The following is a 23,230-nucleotide window of genomic DNA, read 5'->3' on the forward strand; positions in this document are numbered from 1 at the left end:
CCCTAGTGTCTGAAGGCCCAAGAGTTGTAACATTGGAGTCACGTGTGCTCAGCAGTCTGGCTTCAGAAGTGAGCCTTCTGAGTGTCTTCACATCTTTACCACCCTCTTGGTTCCACCTGGTGCCACTGGATATTGAAGCAAGAGAGGTTTTCATGCAGGGGAGCAGGAGTCACAGGCACAGACCCTGGGCCAGCAGGGTTGGGGTCAGATTTCTGCTTACTGCCAGCTAGGAACTATGGACAAGGTGCATCACAATCTATTAGCCTCTGTCTCTGTGTGCATAGTGGTGAAAGCAAAAGTGACCACCCCATTGGGGTTGCTGTGAATAAGCCAGGGTATCACCTGTGCCTAGCACAGTGCCTGGCACATGGAAGTACTCTAAAACCAGCTGCTCCTGTTATTACACACAGGCCTGTTCATGGGTCAGTGTCCTTTCAGGCAGGGCCTTCCACATTGAATGCACTTCACCGGGACTTACCATCCAGGGATGGGTCCTAGAATCATGAGTCCACCCAAGGCTAATCAGGCTCCAGATAAGTTATATATTAGTAGACTATATAGTCTATTAATATAGACTATATCGGTAGTGATAGTTTAAATGAGAGTGATCAATATCTAACATTTTCTAACAGCCTACTCCCCCAAGAAGCAGACCCTCTGACAAGAAATTTCTTGTTAATTTTTTTTAACTTTTTATATCAGGGGATTTAATTAAGCATAATAACTCAAAATATTAGACTATATATAATTGGACACTTTATTAGTAAGTTTTCCATCACCTGAGATAATCAACTTATAAAGTAAAAAGGTTCATTTTGGCTCACAGTTTTGAAGGTTTCTGTCCTTGATCAATTGGGTCTATTGGCTGGAGCATCCAGAAGAAAAAAACTGCCTTGTGGCTGGGAAGTAAAAAAGAAAAAGAGGGAAGGGGTGAGGTCTGATTGTGCTCTTTAAGGGCATGCTCCCAATGACCTAAAGACCTCCCTCTAGGCCCCACCTCTTAAAGGTTCCACCACCTCCCAATAATGCCAAGTGGAGGACCAAGCCTTTAACACATGGGCCTTTAGGGAAGATTCCAGATCCAAACTAGAACAGGCCCTGAATATTAATGACTAGGGATGGCAGCAGCCCACCTGGGGAAAATGTTCTACTCATAGGCCCCAAATTCCTCCTTGTTTTTTATTTTTATTGTAATAAAATATGCATATCACAGAATTTACCATTTGAGCCATTTTTGAGTGTGCAGTTCCATGGCTCAAAGTGCATTCACCATGCTGTGCCGCCAGCAGCACTTCCATTTTTAGAGCTTTTCCTTCTCTGGCAAGGAATTGAGGGCAGATATCTGGAATGGAAGGTGATCCCAGGGGACATACTAGGGGGTGGGGAAGTGACACAGGGAAAGACTGGATGGAGAACACCTGCTCAGGATTACCCCACCTGAGGAGCAAGCATTTATATACCAGCTTCAGTCAGTCACTGGTTGAGTCCTGCTGGGGAGGGGGCACTCATAATTGAGCAAACAAAGAAACTATTAGGTAGTTGGAAGTTGGACCCTGTCCTGCAGGGTAAAGCCCAAGTCAGAGCATTTGCCAAAGAGAAGGGATCATTTATAGCTGAGTAGATATGATTTATTAGTTAGCTCTGTAAACCTTGATTATGTCTTTACATGCTAGTTTGAAACTCCCTGTTCTGTAGCTTTTCACACTAAACTCCGTGAGGAGCCTTGGGGCTGCTGTACATGTGCTTGTTGGGGTGGGGGTAGTAACTGGACCTGGGGAGTGGATTAGGGTCCTCAGGGCTGGGACCACTTACTCTTCTTTTACCATTGCATCTCCTTTTAAAAATCTGTTTTCTGTGTTGAGTTTCTGTTGTCACTTAAAAATTCTGGTTCACCCAAAACAAAAAGCATTTGAAAATAATTGGCACACAGTCATCGATCTACAGGACCATTAGGGTTGATTAGTGGCATTTCTGCCTTAAGGATCTTTTCTAAGAACATAATCCACTCTCAACACAAAGACTAACTCTTAAATAGGAAACTTCATTTGTCTTAGCAAAATCATTGTTATTTTCTTTAATTTGGGTTAGAACACTAAGGATAATTGAAAATGGAGCCTCTGTTCATGATGGTGTGCCAGTTTTTATTTTTTTATTTTTATTTTTTGTTTTTTTTTTTTCAGCCCCAGGGAGTAGCTTTGCTCCTACTGGGCTGGGGTTGGTGGCAAAGGAAATCAGTCAAGGCTGGTGTGACTTGGACCTGGCGAATGCCAGACCTCGCAGAGAAGACAATCAATATTTGTGTTCTGGGTGTATCCTGTGAAGCAGAGAAGCAGCTGAGTCCCAGGAAACCCTGGTTCCTATCCCCTCTTCGTCACTGAGTGACTGTGCAATCCAGGACCATTTCCTTTAACCACTGCGTGACTCGGCTTCCTCACTGGAGATACACCTGACTTCCCTACTTAGTGGAGAAGTCATGACACTCCGGGGAATAACAGTGCCAATGAACACACTCTGGGAAATTGCTCTGCCAGATAATGATGATAATTATTCCTGACATTGTATCTTTATTCAAGGAGTGTCAGGATTTTGTAAGCATTTAGACTTGCTCTACCTGATTTTTTTGAACTTTTGACTCTCATTTTTTTCCCCTCTGTGTTTTACTTTCCTTCCTCATAAAACCGGTTGAGGGTAGAAAATTGCCACCTTGAAGTTAATTAAGCAGACAGGAACCTCCCTTTAAAAGATGATTTTTAAAAATGTAGGACAAAGCTGAAGCAGAAAAAAAAAAAAAAGTGACATCAGTGTGGCCCTGGGCGCTGAGGCTCACACCCAGATACCTGGCTCTTCTCTGCCCAGTGGCTCCAGGCCTGGTGGGTGCTCCCACTGTGACCTTGTAACCAAGAGAGCCCAGGAGGTGTAAAGGATTCTGCAGCGCATGAAGAGCTGGGAAGCTGGTTGAACACGAGGCCCAGATGGTGCCCCTGGAACCAGAGTTCTGCTGGGGCTGACGATGATAGCATTGAGTTCTTGGGTGTTATGGGGATTCAGTGAGCAACAAATATGGAACCTCTTAGAACAGAGCCCTGTGCACAGGATAGCCTGTCATTACTGCCGGTGACCTACATAATCCCCTTCTCAGACAGGGCAGCAGCTCAGAGAGGTCAACTGACTTGTCTGATCTGCGCTGACAGCTGGTATGAGGCAGTGCTGGGATACCCCGACAAAGCCTGTCCACTCCCTGATGAGGAAGTGCTTCTCTGCCTCTCTCACATTCAGCCACCTGGCCCTTCCCAGCTTGGCCACTGAGGATTCCCTGGAAGTCCATTGCTGAAGTGGGTGGGGAGAACCCCTCCTCCAGGCACCCCCCAGGCTCAGATGTGGGAGGCAGGTGGAGAGGCAGCCACTGAGCAGTTTGGCAAGTGACAGTCTGCTGTCTGGAAGCTCATCTCTCTTTCCTGATTCCAGACTTGGAGATCACAGTCCCAATTCGGCACTCACAGCACCTGCCTGGAAAAGTGGAATTTGGAGTCTATGAGAGCAACCCCAGGAAAAGTGTCTTCCCTCCAAAGGAGCTAAGACGAGGAGACTGGAAAACTGACAGTACCTCCAGCACAGCAAGTAAGCAGCCGACCAGGGCGCCCTCAAGCTGGAGCCATGGGACCTTTGGAAACATTGTGTTATGAGCCCAAAAATCTCAGCTGGAGCCTGATACGGTTTGAGAGGTGTAAAATACTGGGCATAGTTAGCCTGGGAGGTTTGCTTTTATCCTGTGAGGTCAGGTTGCATGATATTACTCTTTTTTGTAAACAGCAAACCTAATTATAATAGTTAACATTTGTTAAGCATTGACCATATGTGAAGTATCTTTGTAGATTAGTTCATTCTCACAAAGCCACTACAAGATAGGTACTTTGAGCTCCGTTTATTGAGGAAGAAACTTCGAGACTTGGTGCCTGTCCTGGGTTCAGAAGCTAGTGTGGTCAAGCTGGGATATGACTCCATCTGGATCCAGAGCCAAGATTCGGAGCCCCTATTCTTGCTGCTTCCCCAGATATGCTAAGGGGAAGGCAAGGACAAGAGATCAGAAGCATTAGAAAACAATGGACTCAAATTCAAGAATTTCCAACTTTATAGGCGGTTGAGAATATCATTAGGAAATGTCTCCTTTTGGCTTAAAAACTTGAATAGGAGTCTAATTGGGGTTGGCAGTGCCTGCCAGCATGCAGGAGGGGTTGGGAGCTTTGTTTTCTCATCCAGGGCTGTGTTAGCAGACTCCAGACATCCTGGCTTCACAATCCCAATAGGTCGAGCTTCTCTTCTTTCATACATGTCCACGTAATTAAAACAGCTAGAAAAGCAACAAAAGAGGCAGAGAGAAACAGAGTGTCAGGACTCGTGTCTTCTTAAATGTGAGTCAGAGAACCCCAAAATGAATGTTGGAGCAGGAAGGTCATTTAACCTGAGGTTCTTAATCCTTTCTACATCACAACCCCTTGAGAGTCCAGTATGTGTTCTGGATCTGTTCTCTAGAGAAATGCACACATCTGTACACACACCCCATAAACCTCATCCATGGACCTCAGTCATTAGCTTCTGAACTAGTTGCTCTCCTTATTCCATAGATGGGTTATTTGTGACCCAGAGAGGGGAAAAACATTTTGCTCAAGGTCACACAGACAAGAGAGCATCAAAAGTGGGAGTAGAACCAAGCCCTTGGTCTCTTTTCAGGTTAAGGTTCCTGCCACCATTACCTGTCCGAATAAATCCAAAGCTTAAACGCTACCACAGGAGAAGTCTAGACTGTACAGAGGAAAAAAAATCTCTCTATTCATAATGGGGGTGGTAATATGTATTCAAAGGCTCCCCAGGCCATTTGGGAATGCCAACAACTTCAGAAATGGGAGAGAATTTCCTAGCAAATCACAGGTGGCAGAAGAAGCAAGGGGCAGATCGTGCTTCTCTGAACACCTGGGAGAAATGTTAGAACAGGTTCCAGCGAGGGCAATGCATTCCAGAGTTGGGGAGGGGAGTGACAGCTGGAAATTTAACAAGACAAATACAAAGTCCTCATTTCAGGTGAAGGGTAATAATTGAAAAGAGGTTATGTATATGTTTCAATTTGGAATAGGCTAGGGTAAGGACAAGATGGAAAGAATAGACTGTAGCTTTTGTGTAGTGGTTTATTGTTCAGGGATGACTAGCTCTTCAGTTAGAACTGTTACTAAATGACAGGCTAATGGATTGTATGCTATTTTGTGGCTATAGGTGATGCTCATTTTCTTTTTTATAGTTTCCATTATCTATTGTTATGTAACGAATCATGCCCAAATTTAGTTGCTTGAAACAAACCAATTATTTATGCCTGATTTCATAGCTTGAGCACACTTTGAGAGGATGGCTCATAACTCCTGTGTGGCACTGGCTGGGGTCACTCATGTGACTGCAATCCACTGGAACATCCAGGACCTCTCTCCTCATAGACTTTAATTCAATAGCCTGGACTTCTTACAGGGCAACACATCTGGAAAGGGAACGATCCAAGAGGAGGAGCCCCGTTGTGCAAGTGCTTATCAAGCTTTGACTTGCAGCAGTTGCACTTGCTAACGTTACATTGGCCAAAGCCCAGAGTGAGGAGGAAGGGGGCACACAGAGGCATGGATACTGTGAGGCGAGTTTCAGTGGGGTTCCTAAAGGTTGGTCTATCATCTTGAAATTGAAGATGATGACGAAAGTTACTTCCATGAATCACATGTTCGCTTTTTGCAGGCCCTGTGTCAAGCACATTACCACGTGGTCTAATTCATTCTATACCACAATGTCATGAGTTTCTACATAAGGAAATGGAGTTAGAGAGGTTAGGCAACTTGTCCTGGGTCTCTGCAAAGAATGTGGAGGTCTCTGGGGACTCAACCCAGGGGAGGTTTACTGCTGAGCTACAACCCCAGCGCCTTTTATTTTTTATTTGAGATAGGGTCTTGCTAAGTTGTGAGGCTATTCTTGAAATTATAGTCATCTCTTTAACCTTTCTTGATTTCTTTCTTTTTTGGAGGTTGGAGGTGGCCAGGGATTGAACCCAGGGGCCTCAACCACTGAGCTACATCTCTGGCCCTTTTGACTTTATTTTTTGAAGACCAAGTCTTGCTAAATTGCTTAGGGCCTCACTAAGTTGCTGAGGCTGATTTTGAACTCTTGATTCTCCTGACTGAGCCTCCCAAACCACTTGGATTACAAGTGTGCACCTGGGTCCTCTCTTTTCTTTTCTTTCTTTCCAGCACTGGGGATTGAATCCAGGCACACTACCACTTAGGTACATCCCCAGCCCTTTTTATTTTATTTTGAGACTATGTTGCTCAGGCTGACCTTGAATTTGTGGTCCTCCTACCTTAGTCTCTTGAGTTGCTGGGATTATAGGCACATGCCACTGTGCTTGGCTCTTTTGTTGTTGTTTGGTACAGGGGCTGAACCCAGGAGTGCATAACCACTGAGCTACCTCCCCAACACCTTTTATTTTTTATTTTGAGACAGGGTCTTGCTGAGTTGCGAGGCTCTTCTTCTTCTTGAACTTAATCATCCTGACTCAGCCTCCCAAATTGCTGGGATTACAGGTGTGCACCACCATGCCTAGTGTGCCTGGCTCTTTCTGTGCTCCAAACCTTCGGGAAATCCTGCCTTCCAGATGAAAATAGCTCCCAGGGCAGGGAGGAAAAATGAGGGGTGCTGGACCCTGATCCATCAACTACCCCCAAAGTCACAACCTGAAACTAGCTCTATTTTTATTATGGTATCTCTTGGGAATTACAGAAAAACATTTGCAGATTAAGTATGATTATAACTGAAAGTTCAGGTTCTAGATATTAGTGTTATGTCTAAGAGAACAAAAGTTCCATTGCGGAAAGACTGTTGACTTTCTCCTAGACTTTTTGTCCAAGTTTCTTAAGAGTTATATTGTATGTAGTCGTTTTTTCCTCCTCATTCATTTATCCACCAAATATTGAGCAGAGCTCTGTGCAATCTGAGCTGGACTGCATACCAGGGACACAAGAACCAGATCCTATCTTTAGGGGCTTGTAACAGAGGAGAGAAATTACAGAAACGAACAAGTTAGATGCTTGTCTGTTCCTTCTTCCCTGATGACAGGACCTGGCAAGGGTGGCACTGCTGCTCTCCATCCCCCTGGCAAGACTGAAAATGATGGGGGCTGGGACCTGAGCCTCCTCCTGCTAACTGTTCAGCCCAGGGCAGATGTGGGCCAGTCACCAGCCTACAGAGGGGAAATGGCTGGGCAGTTGAACCAGGGGCTGAGGTTTGGAGCCAAACGTTGGGGTTAAAGATTTAAGAATGCCAAGGGAGTGGACAGTGGGGTCCATAGTTATGAATTTCCAGAATCATAGGGCCAATAGCCTTGATTGCTTTTTACTTCCTGCCAGCTTACAGATAACCTTCACAACAACAGTTTGGTTGTTTGGGAGGAAATGTGATGCTCAGTCATGAGTGACATGGGGAGGCAGGGCCCAGGAGTTGTGTTTAGCTGGCGGTGGAGTCTGAGGGAGGTTTTGATGACATTCCTCAGTTCTGAGGAGGTTTTAGACATGTGGACAGGAATGAGCTAGGGGCAGATGAAGATATAAAGACATAAGACTAGGAGATAAAGACATAAGAGATGAAGACACCTGGCCAGGTAAACAGTATTCTGTGTGGATAATTGAATAGAAAGGAACAGGATCCCATGTTCTTTAATAAACAAATTTGAATTCCCTGGTTTACAGAAATATTTTTCCACTTTATTTTAAATTTAAAAATCCCTAGAAACAACCCAAAATTGCAATCCTAACCAACTCTGTTCAAGCTAACATCTAAATTAATTAGGTCAAAGTCAATGCCATGATCAGGTCAAAACTAAGACCACTTACCTGCAAACTAAAATGATTAGAACCTCTTTTAAGTGGAAGTTCAGCAAACCTAAGATCTGGTGATACTTTTAGTGGCATTATTGGTAAATCAAAGTTAAAATTTCCTTGCAAAATAGTTGATTAAATCTTATTCTTCCCTCTTCACTGCTAGATCACTGTGTGCTTAGGCATCTTCTAATGCTGTGCTTAACAGTACAGTAGTCACTGGCCACATGTAACTATTTATATTGAAGTTAATTACAACTAAATAAAATTTAAAATTCAATTCCTCAGATGCACTAGTCATGTTTCACACCAGCTACCTTTTGGATAGCCCACAATGAAACATTTCTAGAAAGTTCCCTTGGGTAGAGCTATCGAATGATATACATGATAAACTCCCAGCTCAAAAACGTAAACACCTAAACACACATAGTCACAGTTTCTACCATGAACTTGGATTATACTTTTGAATTTGTGCTTTTGCATATCCATTTTAGTCAGCTTTTTCACTGCTGTGACTAAATGATCTGATCAGCACAATTATAAAAGAGGAAAGGTTTATTTGAGGGCTCACAGTTTCAGAGGTCTTAGTCCATAGAAGGCCAGCTCCATTCCTCAGGGCTTGAGGTGAGACTGAGCATCATGGCAGAAAAGTGTGGCAGAAAGAAGCAGCTCACATTCTCAGGAAGCAGAGAGAGTCTCCACTGTCCAGATAAAAAATATATACCCCATAGCCACACACCGATTTCCATCTCCTCTAGCCACACCCCACCACTTCAATGAATCCCATCAGGGTTAATTTACTGACTGGGTTAAGACTCTTACAACCCAATCATTTCTCCTCTGAAACTTCCTACCATAGTCTCACATGTGAGCGTTTGGGGGACACCTCACATCCAAACCATAACAATTTTGTTTGCTTTTATGGTGTTGGGGATTGAACCCAAGGCCTTGCACATGACAGACAAGTGCTCTACCACTGAGCTGCATCCCCAACCCTGCTTTTTGTTTTCTGTCCAAGTGTCTCCTCCCTCATTAGCATGGCATATGGGACTAGGGCTGTAGCTCAGTGGTAGAATGCTTGCCTAGCATGTGCGAGATTTGATCCGTTTGATCCCCCAGAACCACAAAAGAAAAACCAAAACAAACCAAAAAACTAATGTAAGGGGAGTATACATGTGTGATTCGTGCACTCATTTCCCGTAATTCCTCAGTGAGAACTGCAGCAACAAAACTAGCTTGCAGATTTTAGAGCTACTGAGCAACTTAGAATGAGAGCCCCTCTGCTTTCCTGCCTGTCAAATCAAAGCTGTCCTATCAAATAGGATTTTCAAGGGAATTAAATGGCAATCATGTTTCTGAAGCACTTACCGTGTGGTAAGCCCTCAGTCAATGGCATCTATTAAGCCAAGAGTGGTCGTCAAAAAGTGAGCCATTTCATGTCATGCTGAAAGAAAAAATGACCTTTGATAAAAGGGCATCAGATGGACACATTTGGAAGGATCCTGTATTCACAATTTATGTATTGTTTGTCCATAAAAATAAGTAAATGCTGGAGTTCTGCATTTCATTTCCTCCTGAGAGAATCCCACAGTCTGGCTGATTTTTTCCTACCCTTTAGGCAGCGCAAGTAACCGGTCCAGCACACGGAGCCTCCTCAGCGTGAGCAGCGGGATGGAGGGTGACAACGAGGTGAGAACTGGGACTCCCACCCCATCTGTCTGTCCTAGGTGATGTTTCATTGAAGAGACTGAAATCCAGGTGGAAAAGTCAGACACAAAAGGTCTTATATTATAGGACTCTATTTATATGAAATTTCAGAAGAGGCAAAGCCAGAGAGACAGAGTGAAGGCTGATGGTTGGTGGAGGGTGGAGGGAGGAAGGAATGGGAATAAACTGCTTAATGGGTACTATTGGTTACAGGGTTTCCTTTTGGGGTGATAAAATTTTTTTCTTTCCATGTTGGGGATGGAAGCCAAGGCCTTATGCTTGCTAGGTGAGCTCTCTACTGAGCTACATCTCCATCCATTTTTATTTTTATTTTTGAGATAGAGTCCTACTAAGTTGCCCAGGCTGGTCTTGAACTTGCTATCTTCCTGCTCAGTCTCCTGATTATCTGGGGTTACGGGAGTGCATCATCATGCCTGGTTATGAAATGTTTTGAGACTAGATAGAAGTGGTAATTGCATGAAATTGTGAATGTGCTTAGTGCCACTGGAAAATGGTTGGTTTTATGTTCTATGAATTTTTCCTCAGTTTAAAAGGGAGGGAGGGAGGATGGGAAGAAGAGAAGGGAGGAATGGAAGTAAGGAGGAAGACAGACAGAAATCCATTTGGCTAATTAAGTCAAAAGGGGTATCTGTGGGAAGCAGCTGGGTGGGTCTCAGGGCAGGGATCATGCTGGGGCCTAGATCAGGAGCTGCAAGGCCTGCTGGAGGGAACCAAGAGCATTGTTCTGTGTGTCCCAGGGCCAAATGCTCTTAGGGCTCTGCCTCTCTGTGCAGATCTGCTTTCTTCTCTCCTGTACCCTGACTTTTTCTGCTTCTTCATATATGTAGTGTCACAGTCCCCAGAAAGCCTCTGAGCAGAGAGGAAGTTGAGGCTGAGGCCCCACTCCAAGTTGGCCCAATTTGGGTCAGAGTGTCTACCCTGATGCAGTGAGCAGTGGGTGGGAGGAGCAGGAGGGGCCACTCGGGTCACCACCAACTTTGAAATCTCCTGAGAACAGGTCAAAGGAGGGCATTTCTGACAAGCTCCCAGGATGCCCATGTTGACCACACTTTGAGGAATGAGGATTTAAAGTCCAGAAGTTTGTGATAATTTGGGTCAGATTGTCTTTTTCAGTGACTCCAGGAAGACATGAAAAGCTGCCAGGTGTTTCTGGGTTGATTACCAGTTTGTATAGTCAAAGCCCAAGGAGGTGATGGATTATGGGAAAGTGGGTGTCCAGGTATGTGGGTGGTTTTAATTTTCCCCTTTATTTCTCATCTTCTTTGCTGTAGGACAATGAAGTCCCTGAAGTTACCAGAAGTCGTAGTCCGGGCCCTACACAAATGGATGGACCACCTACCATACCCCTTGAGAGGCCCCCCAGGGTGCCTCCTCGAGCCGCCTCCCAGAGGTAATATTGAAGCTGATATGAAATATTTTCCTCACTTGGAATTCCAGGGAAGGGTAGGATTTGGAGGACAGAGCTACCTGAAATGCTGACTTTTTTCAGTGTGGACTCTTCATTAACTTAGGTGATGGCTTTGTTTATTTGCAGATACTTTAAGTAGTAAATGTACTGCTTCATAAATTAAATACACTGACAGATGTCAACTTTTTTTTTTTTTTTTGCGGTGCTGGGAATTGAACCCAGGGCCTCATGCCTGCAAGGCAAGCACTCTACCAACTGAGTTATATCCCCAACCCAGATGTCAACTTTTAAAATAAAGTTTATGTGTTTGACTAGAATTCAGGTCCTTAATATTGAACTCTCTTGACTATTGTGGAGACAGTGCCTTTGGGAACAGGAAATAAGGAGGACTAGGAAATAAAAATGAAGGTGGAAGCAGCCTGGACTGTCGGGTGTGTACATGGCCCCGGAGCCACCCTCCTGAAGCCAGGTGTCCAGCCACCACTTGAGAGCTTGGATGAATTTTTGCACTTTTATGTGGCTTAATATTCTTGCCTATAAAATGGGGTCACTAGCAGAACTTCCTCACTGAGTTATAAAGATTGAGTCCACAGCCTACGTTAAGAGTTCAAAAATATGAGTGGCATGTCTTACATGGAAGAGCAAACACCTGGAGATTTGAAGATGAGCATTAGAATAAAGAGTGTGACTAATATACTAAGCTCTGACATATGTCTGTGCATTTGGTACTGGACCTCTGGCAGGAACCTTTTTATAGTCTTTGTGGAATAACAGAAAAAGTGGTCAAAGCTAACTAGTGTGTCCACTGATGCAGAAGGAACCATTGGGAATAAAAGCCTTTGTCTTAGTTTAATTCTTTGAGGTTTAAAATATAATGTGCTGGAGGCGGGGGATAAGAAAGGAGGAAGCTCACCACCCCCCAACCAGGATTTTTTATACATTCTGAAACTTTTACCATATAAAGCTCATTAGTGGAATTTGTAAGGAAGTGTAACCAGCAGGCTTTTCTTCTGGTTTTCTGAAAGAGAGGCCAACTTTGTGCTTTTCCATTTCTCCCTTGCTATTAACCACTTTCCCATGTGCTCCACCAACATTTATGAACTGACACCTGCCTCACAAACATACTACGGCCCTGAGCCCCACCACACTGGACAGGTGTGTTTCTCTGGTATGGACTGGAGGGCACATATGAGAATATTACCTCTCCTACAAGGACCCTGAGCAACAATCTAGTCCAGTTCCTTGAATTTGCTCTATGTTCTATTTGTTGCAAATTGCTCATTAGCGGGTGATTGTGGAGAGGCCTTACTACGAGCTGTTATGCTAATAAATGCCATTATTTATTGAGAATTTCAATGTGGTAGGTTTTATTGTAAATGTACTAGATACATTATCTTGTCTTTAATTCTCTCTACCACCCTAAGAGGTGGCTATTTAATGTTATCACATTTTGCAGATGCAGAAACTGGGGTTTGAAGTTGGGTGGAGACTTGGTCTGTGTGACATACCTGGGCATGGCCAACTCTAGGACACACACAATTCTGTAGTCATTGTGTTACACCTGTCCAAGAGGCCTCCATGCCAGGGGAGGAAATCCAAGATCCAAAACTTTTTATTCCTGAAGGCAGAGGACTTTGGGGGCAGTTGTCTAATTGTACTAAAACAAAAGAGTTGTAGAGCTTCAAACTATAGCTACGAAGATTTTGTAGGATTTTGTTAATGGAAGAGAAAAAGAGAGTGATCAGCGTTCTAGAAATTAGAGACTGGAAACTGGGATGCACATAAATACCTAAAAAGTGATGGAAGATGAATTATATTTTGGGAGTTTGAAAGCATGTTATGAAAAAAATGGAGGGAAAAAGAATAAACATGCCTTTTGCTATATAGAGAGAGCATAGGCCAAAACAAAACAAACAAAACAAAACAAAGCAAAACAAAACAAAAACCCAGTAATTGATGGAACTTGAAGTTTCCACGCATTTTTTTTTTTTTTGGTGTAAAATAAGATTTGCAAGTATGCAATTGTATTGTAATCATGTATGCAGTTTTCATGATAAAATGAGGCCAACTTTGAGCAGGGAGTAAAGTGAGCTCCTCTTCTGAATGGCTTGGATGACTGACCTGCTGACAGACTGCAAAGGCTGACCGTGTGTCCCCATCTCACTCTCAGATCTGGAAATTGGCAACTGCTCTTGGCCCTTGTTCTCCTGAACCGCTGTCCCCACTCAAGCTGCATTGCCAGGTGCAACCTCGATCCCACTGACCATACTATCCCAGATCTGGTCCCTTCCTGGGCTCACTCCCCATGCCGTCCTCAGAGCCTGAATTGCCACCAGCAGACAGCCTCCATACCTCCATTCTTATCTCCACCTTCATCTCCTACTGTTGCCTGGGCATCTTCACCCAGATGCCCCACAGTTATCTCAGACACAAAACTGAGCTCACCAGCCTACCAACCATTCTGTCTGCTTGCTCATGCATCCCCAGGCTGGGATTGTGGTGCCATTCTCTTCCATCTTTAAGCCTGAAACCCAGGAGTCCTCCTCAAGATTTCCACTCCAAGCTCCGCCCATTGTGCTACTCTTTCAGCTCCCAGAGCCACCTCCTCCTTCCCATCTGCCAGTGCCTAAGTTCATCCATATAGGCCCACACCTACCTCCTGCCTCTCCTCAGTCCCTCCTCCACACTGAAACCAGCATGCACTTTCTAGAACAGAAATAGCTGATGATGTCATTTCCTGGCTGAAGAGCCTTTGGATTTAATTCTGTGTACTTTCGCACACTTTGGCTCTGCCTTGCTTTAAGTCCCATCCCTCCCCTGTATTCACCTGTACTCCAACCCATTAGGTGATCTGTGCTATTTTGTATTGTTTCCTTTCTTCAATCTGTTCCTTTTGTCTGGAAAGCTGTCTTTCTACTGCCTTCCAATTTCTGCTTAGAAAACATTTATACATCCTTTAGGACTCAGTCCAAACATTACCTCCTCTGGGAAGCCTTCCCTGATGTTTCCATGCAGATTGTTTCTACTTTTGGTTCCCCAAACACCTCTATTCTAATACATTCCACATTGCAAACTTTACTTATCTGTCTCCTCAAGTGCATGGTGGACCTTGTGAGAGAAGAAACTACTTTTGATTTAATTTTTAAAATTTTTTTCCCTGTTGCCTGGCACAGTAACTGGCATGTTAGGAACTTAGTAAATATTTATTGTGTAAATGGATGGCTGAATTGTAACAGCTTGGGTTGGACTTCCTCAGTGCTTTAAATGGCCATCAAGTCACCCACCACAGTGCAGGTGGTTTGCAATTGGTAGAAAGAGCTTTCGAACTCACCTACTTTGAGTTCCCAGACATTTATGTGAAGAGACAAAGTAAGAGAAGGAAGATTGTGATGAGGATGGAAGCAGGTGCACTATATCACTGCATGGCATTTCCCTTGCTCCTTAGACCCTTTAGGGTGGGCCAGTGTCAGCTCTGCATAGGTTATATACTGCTGCAATTGAAGGGAAAAGGGAAAATTTTTACTAAGTGTCTCCCCTTTGTTTTGAACTTATCTTGGCATTCACTAGTGAGTAACCATCACGAGCCATCTGTGGACTCTGACCTGGAGGTCTCCTGCAGCCCCATGAGTTAATCCTTTAGTTTCTGACTGAACAAGGTCTATAGAAATTCTAGGAGGGACTAGAGAGGTCAGAGAGTGAGTGGACTTGGGACACAGCTACATATTAACTAATAGGGAAGTTAAAAATCATGTTAATTAAAGTATCTGACCACACAAAGGCATACCAGTTAGGAGCCCTATTTTAAAAGAACATTTACCAACATCAGGAGTGAATGCCGATGATGCACGAACCAAAGTCTTCATAAGTGAGCTGTCACCCCAGAGAGGAGAAAGTGGCCAGTACCTAGGTGTCTCTGGATAGTCAACTCCAACTTCAGTGTCCCAATGTCCTGGAGAGGCAGCCTCTCCACTGCGCACTCCCCCATTGGATCTAGTATCCTTCTACCTCCCAGGTTCTGATATGTGTATAATCACAAGTTCATTTTCCCAAGACAGTTCCCAAGACTGTTCCTGGAGTTGCTCATCAGAATGAAACCGAGATGTCATGCTTGCAGGTCCACCCTAACTTCGGAGTTTCGCAGCAGAATGAGAGAGAGGCGTTGGGAGGGAACTTGGACTTGTAGAGAAAGATAAAATGTAAGGCTTCTGGGGAAAAGATCTCAGACTCCACCTTTCATCCTCATAGTGAAATTGTTAGCTTTACTTCTCAAGTGCCTACACTAAGCCCCAAACTGTTCTACCAACTTCCAGTTGTCATTGCTATGTCACCCATACTCTAATATAGGTGTCATTACCTACATTAATGAGGTGAGAAGACAGTCTCAGAGAAGTTGAACTTGCATAAATGTGCATAAATGTCTCTGCTAAACGTTCCTGTATGTTCTTAACTTCCCCTTATCAAAACACTCAACAGTGTTCTGACTTGGCCTATTGTCTGTCTCATCTACACATTTATAGTATCTTAAGGGCCAAATCCACACCCACTTTACTTATTGTTACCTACCACATGCAGGAGTACATGCATGACAGACAACTGTCTGTAAAGAAGGAAGGAAGGAAGGAAGGAAGGGAAGGTGTGTGGGGAGGAAGGGTTTCCTCAACCTTCAGTGTTCTCTTATAATAAGCACAGTTTATAGGCTGAGGAGAAGGGGAGGAGACCACCCTTTCACTTTCACTGGATCAAGTTCAGTCACTCAGTGACAAAAACACAAAATCATCTACTCCCAGGGAGCAGGGCAGAACCTCAGGAAGAGGTCTCCTGTGGTTATTCATTGCTACTTCTGCTGCCCTCCTTTGTTCCTGAGATAGACCTGTGTTCCCCAATGCTGTTTTCATTTCCTTGACCTACGTAAAACTAGTATTCAGGAGACATTTAGTAAATATTTACTCGTTGATTCATTCAATCCTTGAGTATGCAACACCCAGGTAGCACACAGTTCAATTACGGCACCTGACAAAGCTCTCTCTCTGGACTTATTGACTTGCTTCCAGGAGAATTAAATATTGGTTTTACAGTGCACATGTGGAAATGCCATTTGTAATCATTGAACCTATCTGTAAATAGACTCACTCTAGTCTACCTGGAGTGCCATTTAGGATCTTACAAAAACCTTCCAGAATAACATGGAGAGGGGCTTCAGGAAAGCAAATGCAGAGTTTAAAGAAGACCTAATGATCCCACAAAGGAAGTGGTCCTAGGCAGCAGACTGGAAGTTCTCAATTCCTCTCTCAGCAGGCCTCCCTACCACAGGTGGGTTCCTGCTGGCTGCCTATTTGTATCACTGGTGTTTTAAAATCTAGGTTTCATTATTATTTAAGTATGGTAAGGTCAACATATCAGGAGTAAATGTTCACTGAAAAGACTTATAGTTCCCAAGAGGAGGGGACATTATCATAGCATGGGGGGGTGGTCACACCAGGAAGCACCAGAGTAGATCAGGAAGCAGAGGGAGCAAAGGGAAAACTTGGGTAGGAGCTTACATTATGGTTTCCACGGGAAGAAATGAGTGAGGCAGGGTTGCTGATTTAGGATCGGCTAGTTTGGATCATTTCAGTGGGATCTAGAGCACTGGCACTTTCCCTAATTATCTGATATCTGACCCTGGGGTAAGGCCAGATTAGATAATGGCCCAAGAAGATGGTTGAGATATGGGTCTGGATGGGGTGGTTTGTAATAAAAGCACGCTTGGTGCTTACAGATGGGTATCTTGTTTAGGAATCAGCCAGGCATCAGCTAACCGTGGAAAAGCAGTCTCTCCAAGGTGATAAGGTCCCAAGAGGGAAAAGCATCGGAAAATAAAAGACTTGGCTCATACAGGTGGTTACAGAAGGGACATTATTAAAAAGTTTCAATGCTTGAATCATGGCCTCTAAAGATTATAATGGGAAGCATCTGGGATGGAGCCTGGGAATTAGTATTGTTAAAATCTCCACTGGTGATTCTAATGTGCAGCCAGGATTGTGAGCCACCACTAGCATGCATGTCACTCAGACATTGATGGTGTGTCCAGTTTAATTAATTAAGGGATTTGTCTTTTGTATATTACACAGTTTGCCCCAAATCATGGATGCCCAAGAACTCTTGAATCAGGTTGTTTAAATAGAGTTGCTTTATCTTTCATTTCAGGCCTCCAGCCCGGGAGACCTTCCATCCTCCTCCACCTGTTCCACCCAGAGGTCGCTGATTTCACCAAGACCTGCCTACTGCTGGACTCTAAGACTTGCAATCTCCAACCTGTTAATGATGTCTTCATGTTAAGTGTTCTGTCATGACTGTTGACCTTAAGATCCAGTCTCATTGCTGACATTGTTGCAACCCTGCTGGCTCAGGTTATCCTTGCAGATCTTATTAAGAAATGAAGAAGTGAAAAATCAAGGACTTGGACTTGATTCATCATTGCCAAGTATTTTGATCCTCATTCTGGATTGCCAAAAGGATGAAGACTCAGTCAGGATTCTTACCTCTAATCCGCCGTATCAGAAACCTAACAAGAGTCAGCAGAAATGTACTTATAAGTGATTATGCGGCAGTACACTTATATTAGTCCCTATGTATTTGCTAGTCCAGTCTAATTTCTACAAGTGAATAGAAGACTTTCAGTATTCAAGTAAGAAGAGAAGTGGCCTAATTTTAAAATACTTCTTCTATTTTCCTGTATGTTCAGGAGTGTGTTTAAGTGCTAGGGCTGGTCTGGTCACATACAATAACCTGAAAAAGACTTTGGAAAAAATTACTCCTAATTATTTTTATACAGAAGGCAAATCTGGGGTCCCATACAAGTCTGGAATCAAGAGTACTTGGTTGGTTGGTTAGAGGCAGAGGCAGATTTGGAATCTTGGTCTGCTGATTCTAGGTTACCATATTCTCCATGTCCAACATGACAGTTCCTCTTTCCTTCAAGAAATGCCTAAATGTAGAAATTCACCAACAACTGATTATTGACCTTCCTTCAGAAGCTTTTCTCTTCCATACCTCTGAGGCATGGAACTACCAAGTACTTCTTTCAGTTTGGATATGTATACTTTAGTAGACTTTCAAAACAGTGATGTTTGCCAGGGAACCACTGAAAATGGTTAGATCCAGAAGCCTGGGATTCCAGGGAGCCCATTTATTGTTCTCTTGTCTTACTAAATCAGTTCTGGCCATAAAGAGATAAGGAGATACTTGACTTCTTTTTTGCTGAGGAGTCTAAAGAGGGAGAAAAGAATCTAAAATAGTAATAGTTGTCTATTTTCTTTCAGACTTCTTATTACACCAAGCTTGGTAAATCTGTGCAGAGAAAGTGGAGCCTTAAATGTCATGAATTTTGAGTCCCCATCAAACAAATCTACCTTTGAAGCTCACATCCTCAATGATGCTTAATCATTCAGTAAAATCAATATCTTAATTGTTGCTTTAAAAATATCAGAAATCTGGTGGTTTCCCATAGGCTCATTCTCCAATTCCTCATAGACATATAAAAACCACATTCATGGTTCATTTAAATACAGTTTTATCAGATCCTTTTCTAATAATTCCTCAATCTCATTCTTTAGCAGAGCAATCAAGGACTCTTATTGAAGTTAGGAGCTTCTGGAGGAGTCTTGGGTTTTGTTTGGTTTTGTTTTTGATATAAAATACACTATTGGCCACACCATCTTGAGTGTGTTTGTGTAGGGCCTGGTACATGATAGCCATTCTACAAATGTGCCTTCAATGGTCCCTTTACTTTCTTCATCACTTCTTGGGGAGAAACAGGAATATGTGAGACAAAAAGAGGAATAAGAAATTACAATATTGGTACAGTTGTCCTTCCTGTTATTTATAGACAGTCTTTTATCTAAAAAATATTTGATTTTGATAAAAGAGATACTTTTTAAATATTCAATACCTCTAAACCTCTTTTTGAATGCCAGCTTTTGTGCATACTCTGATGAATAAGCATGATCAATAACATGGTAAAACCTACATTAGCCAATGGTGTTAGCATCACTGTGCAATATTTGAATATTTTATTGCATTTTCTTATATTAAAATAAGTGAAAACATAAAACTGAAAATACTGATGAGGAGCCTGGATCTCATGAATGTGGCACACTTTAGACATGGTTGGAACTGATCAAGAGTACCAGTCTAAGCGACAAGTCTTAAGCTCTCAATGGATGTTCACTGCAACATCCAAGCTGGTTGGCTGCATTAAAAGAAGGCAAGAATTTGGATAAAACACTGGGACTGTGTTATCAAAGAATTTTTCTATTGTTAAGGAAAAAATTTTTATTTTTTAAAAAAGTAAACCACCCATTATAACATAAACTTACCCAACTTCCACATACTCAATGCATTTGTTATTAGGAATACTATGTGACAAACCCATACACTCTCAATATCATGAGGATCAGAAACTAAACTATAAGCAGTATCTTAAATAGACTGTTCCAGAGTATTCTCTATGATGCTTTGGGAGACAGCTCTGCTGCCACCTTTCTTCCCCAAGATTTTACAGACTGGCTCAATAGAAAGGGAAGGAATTGGTCATATTTGCTGCCATTATATTTGCCCCTTTTTAGAAGGTAGAATGGCCTCCAATTCCTAGGCCAGCACTGTTCCTTCATCTATGTTAAAAGCCAGGAGCAGAAAACTCAACTGTACAACCAATAAAGTATGAAGACTGAGAGATTATGAACAAGAGGTTGTGTTGCTATCAAATAATTTAACTTGACCTATTTAATGATGTGAATAACTCCTTATGCTTTGCCATAATTATACAAAGTGATAATATGTAGATGACTTCAATTAATATTTTTACGAATCAAGCTAAATCACCCATCCCTCATTTGTTTATTTTTCTGTGCTTTGTTATTAACAAAGAAAGGCCCTAATTAATCCAGTATCACCTTAATAGCTGGGATTTTTAGATCTCTTTCCCATATGTTCCAGGAAGCAAAAGTTGTTTTTCTCTGCTCCTCCTTCAATGAATATGTGGTTTTACAGCTGCGTGGTGGAGGAAGCATTAGCGATATTTATTTTTGAGAAAGACAAGTAGTTAATTTGGGTAATTTTAAGGTTTATCCTAAACATCAATCCCCAATTTTGAGGAATCTTCCTGTATGAATATTTTCTTTGATTTGATAAATAAATTATTCGGTTCATTTCCAAGCGAGTTATTAAGAGTATAAAATGGTCTTCATTCATTCCTGTTGGCTAGATACTGTGCTCACCAGGGTGGTAAAAGGATCAGTAGGAGGTTGAAATGTGTATTTTGAATTCTGAGGTACAACTTGGAATTAATTTTCTCATACAGTAAAAAACAAACCTCCAGGCTAGCCCTCCAAAGCTCATTGAACCCCACGGTGTAGAAGCACCTTATCCATCCACACAATAAGAGCATGGTGTAGGGAAGAGAATGTTGACTTGGAAGTCAGGAAGCCTGGTTTTTTATTTTAGTCTGTTCCTTAACTTGATGATTTCATATGACTCGACTATGTGGATCTGTGTTTTATCATCATAAAGTGGAGAGTTTTGTGATAGGTAGTACCCTAAGTCCATGAAACTCTAAGTTCAAGTCTAAGGCAAAGGATGAGGAATCTCTTATTCTGAAGATGCATGGAGACAGTCTTACCCAACTGGCAAGGATCCGCCCTGCTGGGGATCAAACCAAGGTTGTTGAACATCCCTAGCCCAAGGATCTTTTTATTATGTGGCAGCTACTGTTGTTGTTTTCTGGATTGTTTTACTTGCCATAAGCTCTTTAACCAAAATTGAGTCTTATTAAATTATAACAAGTGGCTGTACAGCCACTGGGAGATGTGGGCCTCTGCTTTCAGTGCCATTCCCCTCTCCCCTATTTTGGCATCAGGGAGCTCATTAATTTAGATGAAAAATCTGGTGAAAAAAGATATATCAATGTTTTTCACTACCCACTTTGGCAAAACAACCCTAATTTTAGTGGTGCCCTGAGCCCTGTTTTGTAGCTATGAAATCATCAGGTCCCAAAGATCTTTGAAGCCATACTTCATTTCCTCTATTTCCTTTACCCCCTATTCCTTTTTTCCATACCTGCTGCTATCAGAGTTATTATCACCTAGTGCCATTTATCAACACCATTTCCCTGGTACCTACCAGAGTTCCTGGCACAAAGTAGAAGCTCAATAAATAGTTAATGGTCTTACAAGCCCTGCCCTCTATTACACTTTCCTAAATACTCCACTGAGATGTCTCCCCTTTTCTCATTGCTCATGCTGCCCATGTAACATCTGTATAGTTGGTTATATTTTGTGCACTTCTTTTTTTGTACTATTACTCTTGTTCTCTGTTGTATGTAGTTTCCTGGTTTTAAGTCTACCCTCCCCAGATGAATACTTTATACTTTTTCTTGTGTCCTTGCCACCTCCAAGCATTTGCCAGCCCAATTTCCCCCATAAAACCCAGCAAGAGCTATGGCTCAGATCTGTGGAGGCTGGTGATGGATGTTTAAGAAACAACTCATTCATCTTAATGCAGCACTTATACTGCTTGTTCTTCAATTGCCCATCATCACTTTATTCAAAGCTCTGTGATTATTCATTCACACAGCATTTACCAAACTTCCACTATGAGCAAGTCACCATGCTAGGTGCTCTGGAAAATATACAAAGATGAATAAGATGCCTCCTCTGATTTCTATGGCAATTACTGATGTACAAGTCATACTGCAATTAATCTTGCATTGCCTTGTGATGTCTTTTACACTATCTAGAAAGCATTCTTTAAATCCTGCTATGATATTTGACTTTTCGCTTGTTCTTCACTCATTCGCTGAGCAAATAGTTGTTGAAGGTATATGATGTGTCCAGCACTATCCTAGTAGCAGGGACAGACAGATAAACAAATGAGTGGGTATGCTGGTACACACCTGCAATCCTGGCTGCAGAGGTGGCTGAGGCAGAAGGACTGTAAATTTCAGTCCAGCCTGGGCAACTTAGTGAGACCCTGTTTTGAAATAAAATTTTAAAAGGGACTTGGGATGTAGTACACAGGTAAAGCACCTGCATAGCATGTGCAAATCTCTGAGTTCAATCCTTATACTGGGCGCGGGGGGGGGGGGGGCAAATAAAAAAGAAAAGGATAAACAAATAAAAGCTCCTACCATCCAAAAAGGTCAGACTATAGTACAGAAGAGGAAATGGAAATAGATCACTAGTTATGAACTAACATGCCAAATGCTACTAGAATCCCAAAGAAGGGATGCTCAACTTCCTAAGGGCATCTTGCAAAGTCTCACTGAAGAGGTGATAATTCAACTAGGCCTGGAAGGCTAGTATTAAATGACACAGTGAAGCAGAACATTCTAGATTAAGGGAATATCCAGAACAAAGGAGGCATAAAGAACATGTTTTCTTTAGGAAATACATGGGAAATAAAGTTGGGGAGATAAATTGGGATCTGATTGTGCAGGTGCATTTTAATAGGCTATGGAAGTTGGACTTTATCTTTACCAAGAAACTCACTCCCCTCCTCTGATTACCCATGTAGTACATGCTCACTGTAAAAAAACATCCAAACATTGATGGGCATATACAAAATAGAAACCACTTGTGGTTTGAGTCATAATCTTTCAGCTTGTTTTCTACAAGTAAACTAACATATTACCATTTAAAATAAAATCATGCTCTATTTTTTTCTTGATAGATGTACCTGTTACGATATCAGTCCATCCCAGTCTATGCAGATCTATTTCGCTTTTTTAAAAAATGCTGTGTAGTTGATAGTCCATTAGCAGAAAAAGACCGATTACAGGATCAGACTTCATGGTCTGGTCTTTCATCAAGTCACTTAACTTGTGCTTGTTACTGCCTCTGTAACATGAACACAGTAAATGTACTTGTGTAGGATTTTTTGAGGATCCAATCAGTCAATATATGAAGAGTTCAGAATAGTGCCTGGCAGATGAGTGTCTTAGTGGTGATTCCATAATTTACTCAATGTTCAAGTAGTGTTTTAAGCAAGAGAATGATATAATCTGGCTTCTTTTTAGAAAGATCACTCTGGTACCATTGAGGACTAATCAACAGGGAAGGAAGAATATTGGTGGTGGAGATCTTCTTGGGAGACTGTTTTAAAGAAAGGTGATGTGGAAGATTGGCTAATACTGGCGAAGGAGAGCAAACTGGAGACTTTTTTT

The 23,230-nt window shown here is 42.4% G+C and overlaps 1 protein-coding gene across 2 annotated transcripts in view; it reads left to right on the forward strand.

Moving 5' to 3' along the window:
* Positions 1-22,148, forward strand: part of PIK3AP1 (phosphoinositide-3-kinase adaptor protein 1) — a 128,122-nt gene extending 105,974 nt beyond the window's left edge. For both annotated transcript variants that reach the window (XM_079137999.1, XM_079138000.1), the window contains 4 exons: positions 3,466-3,618; positions 9,514-9,584; positions 10,895-11,013; positions 17,218-22,148. In XM_079137999.1, the coding sequence (XP_078994125.1) occupies positions 3,466-3,618; positions 9,514-9,584; positions 10,895-11,013; positions 17,218-17,275 (401 nt within the window). In that variant the 3' untranslated portion in view covers positions 17,276-22,148. The remainder of the gene's footprint in view (positions 1-3,465; positions 3,619-9,513; positions 9,585-10,894; positions 11,014-17,217) is intronic.
* The last annotated feature ends 1,082 nt before the right edge of the window (positions 22,149-23,230 follow it).

The sequence above is a fragment of the Sciurus vulgaris genome, assembly GCF_902686455.1.
Source record: "Sciurus vulgaris genome assembly, chromosome: 4".
Classification (NCBI taxonomy): domain Eukaryota; kingdom Metazoa; phylum Chordata; class Mammalia; order Rodentia; family Sciuridae; genus Sciurus; species Sciurus vulgaris.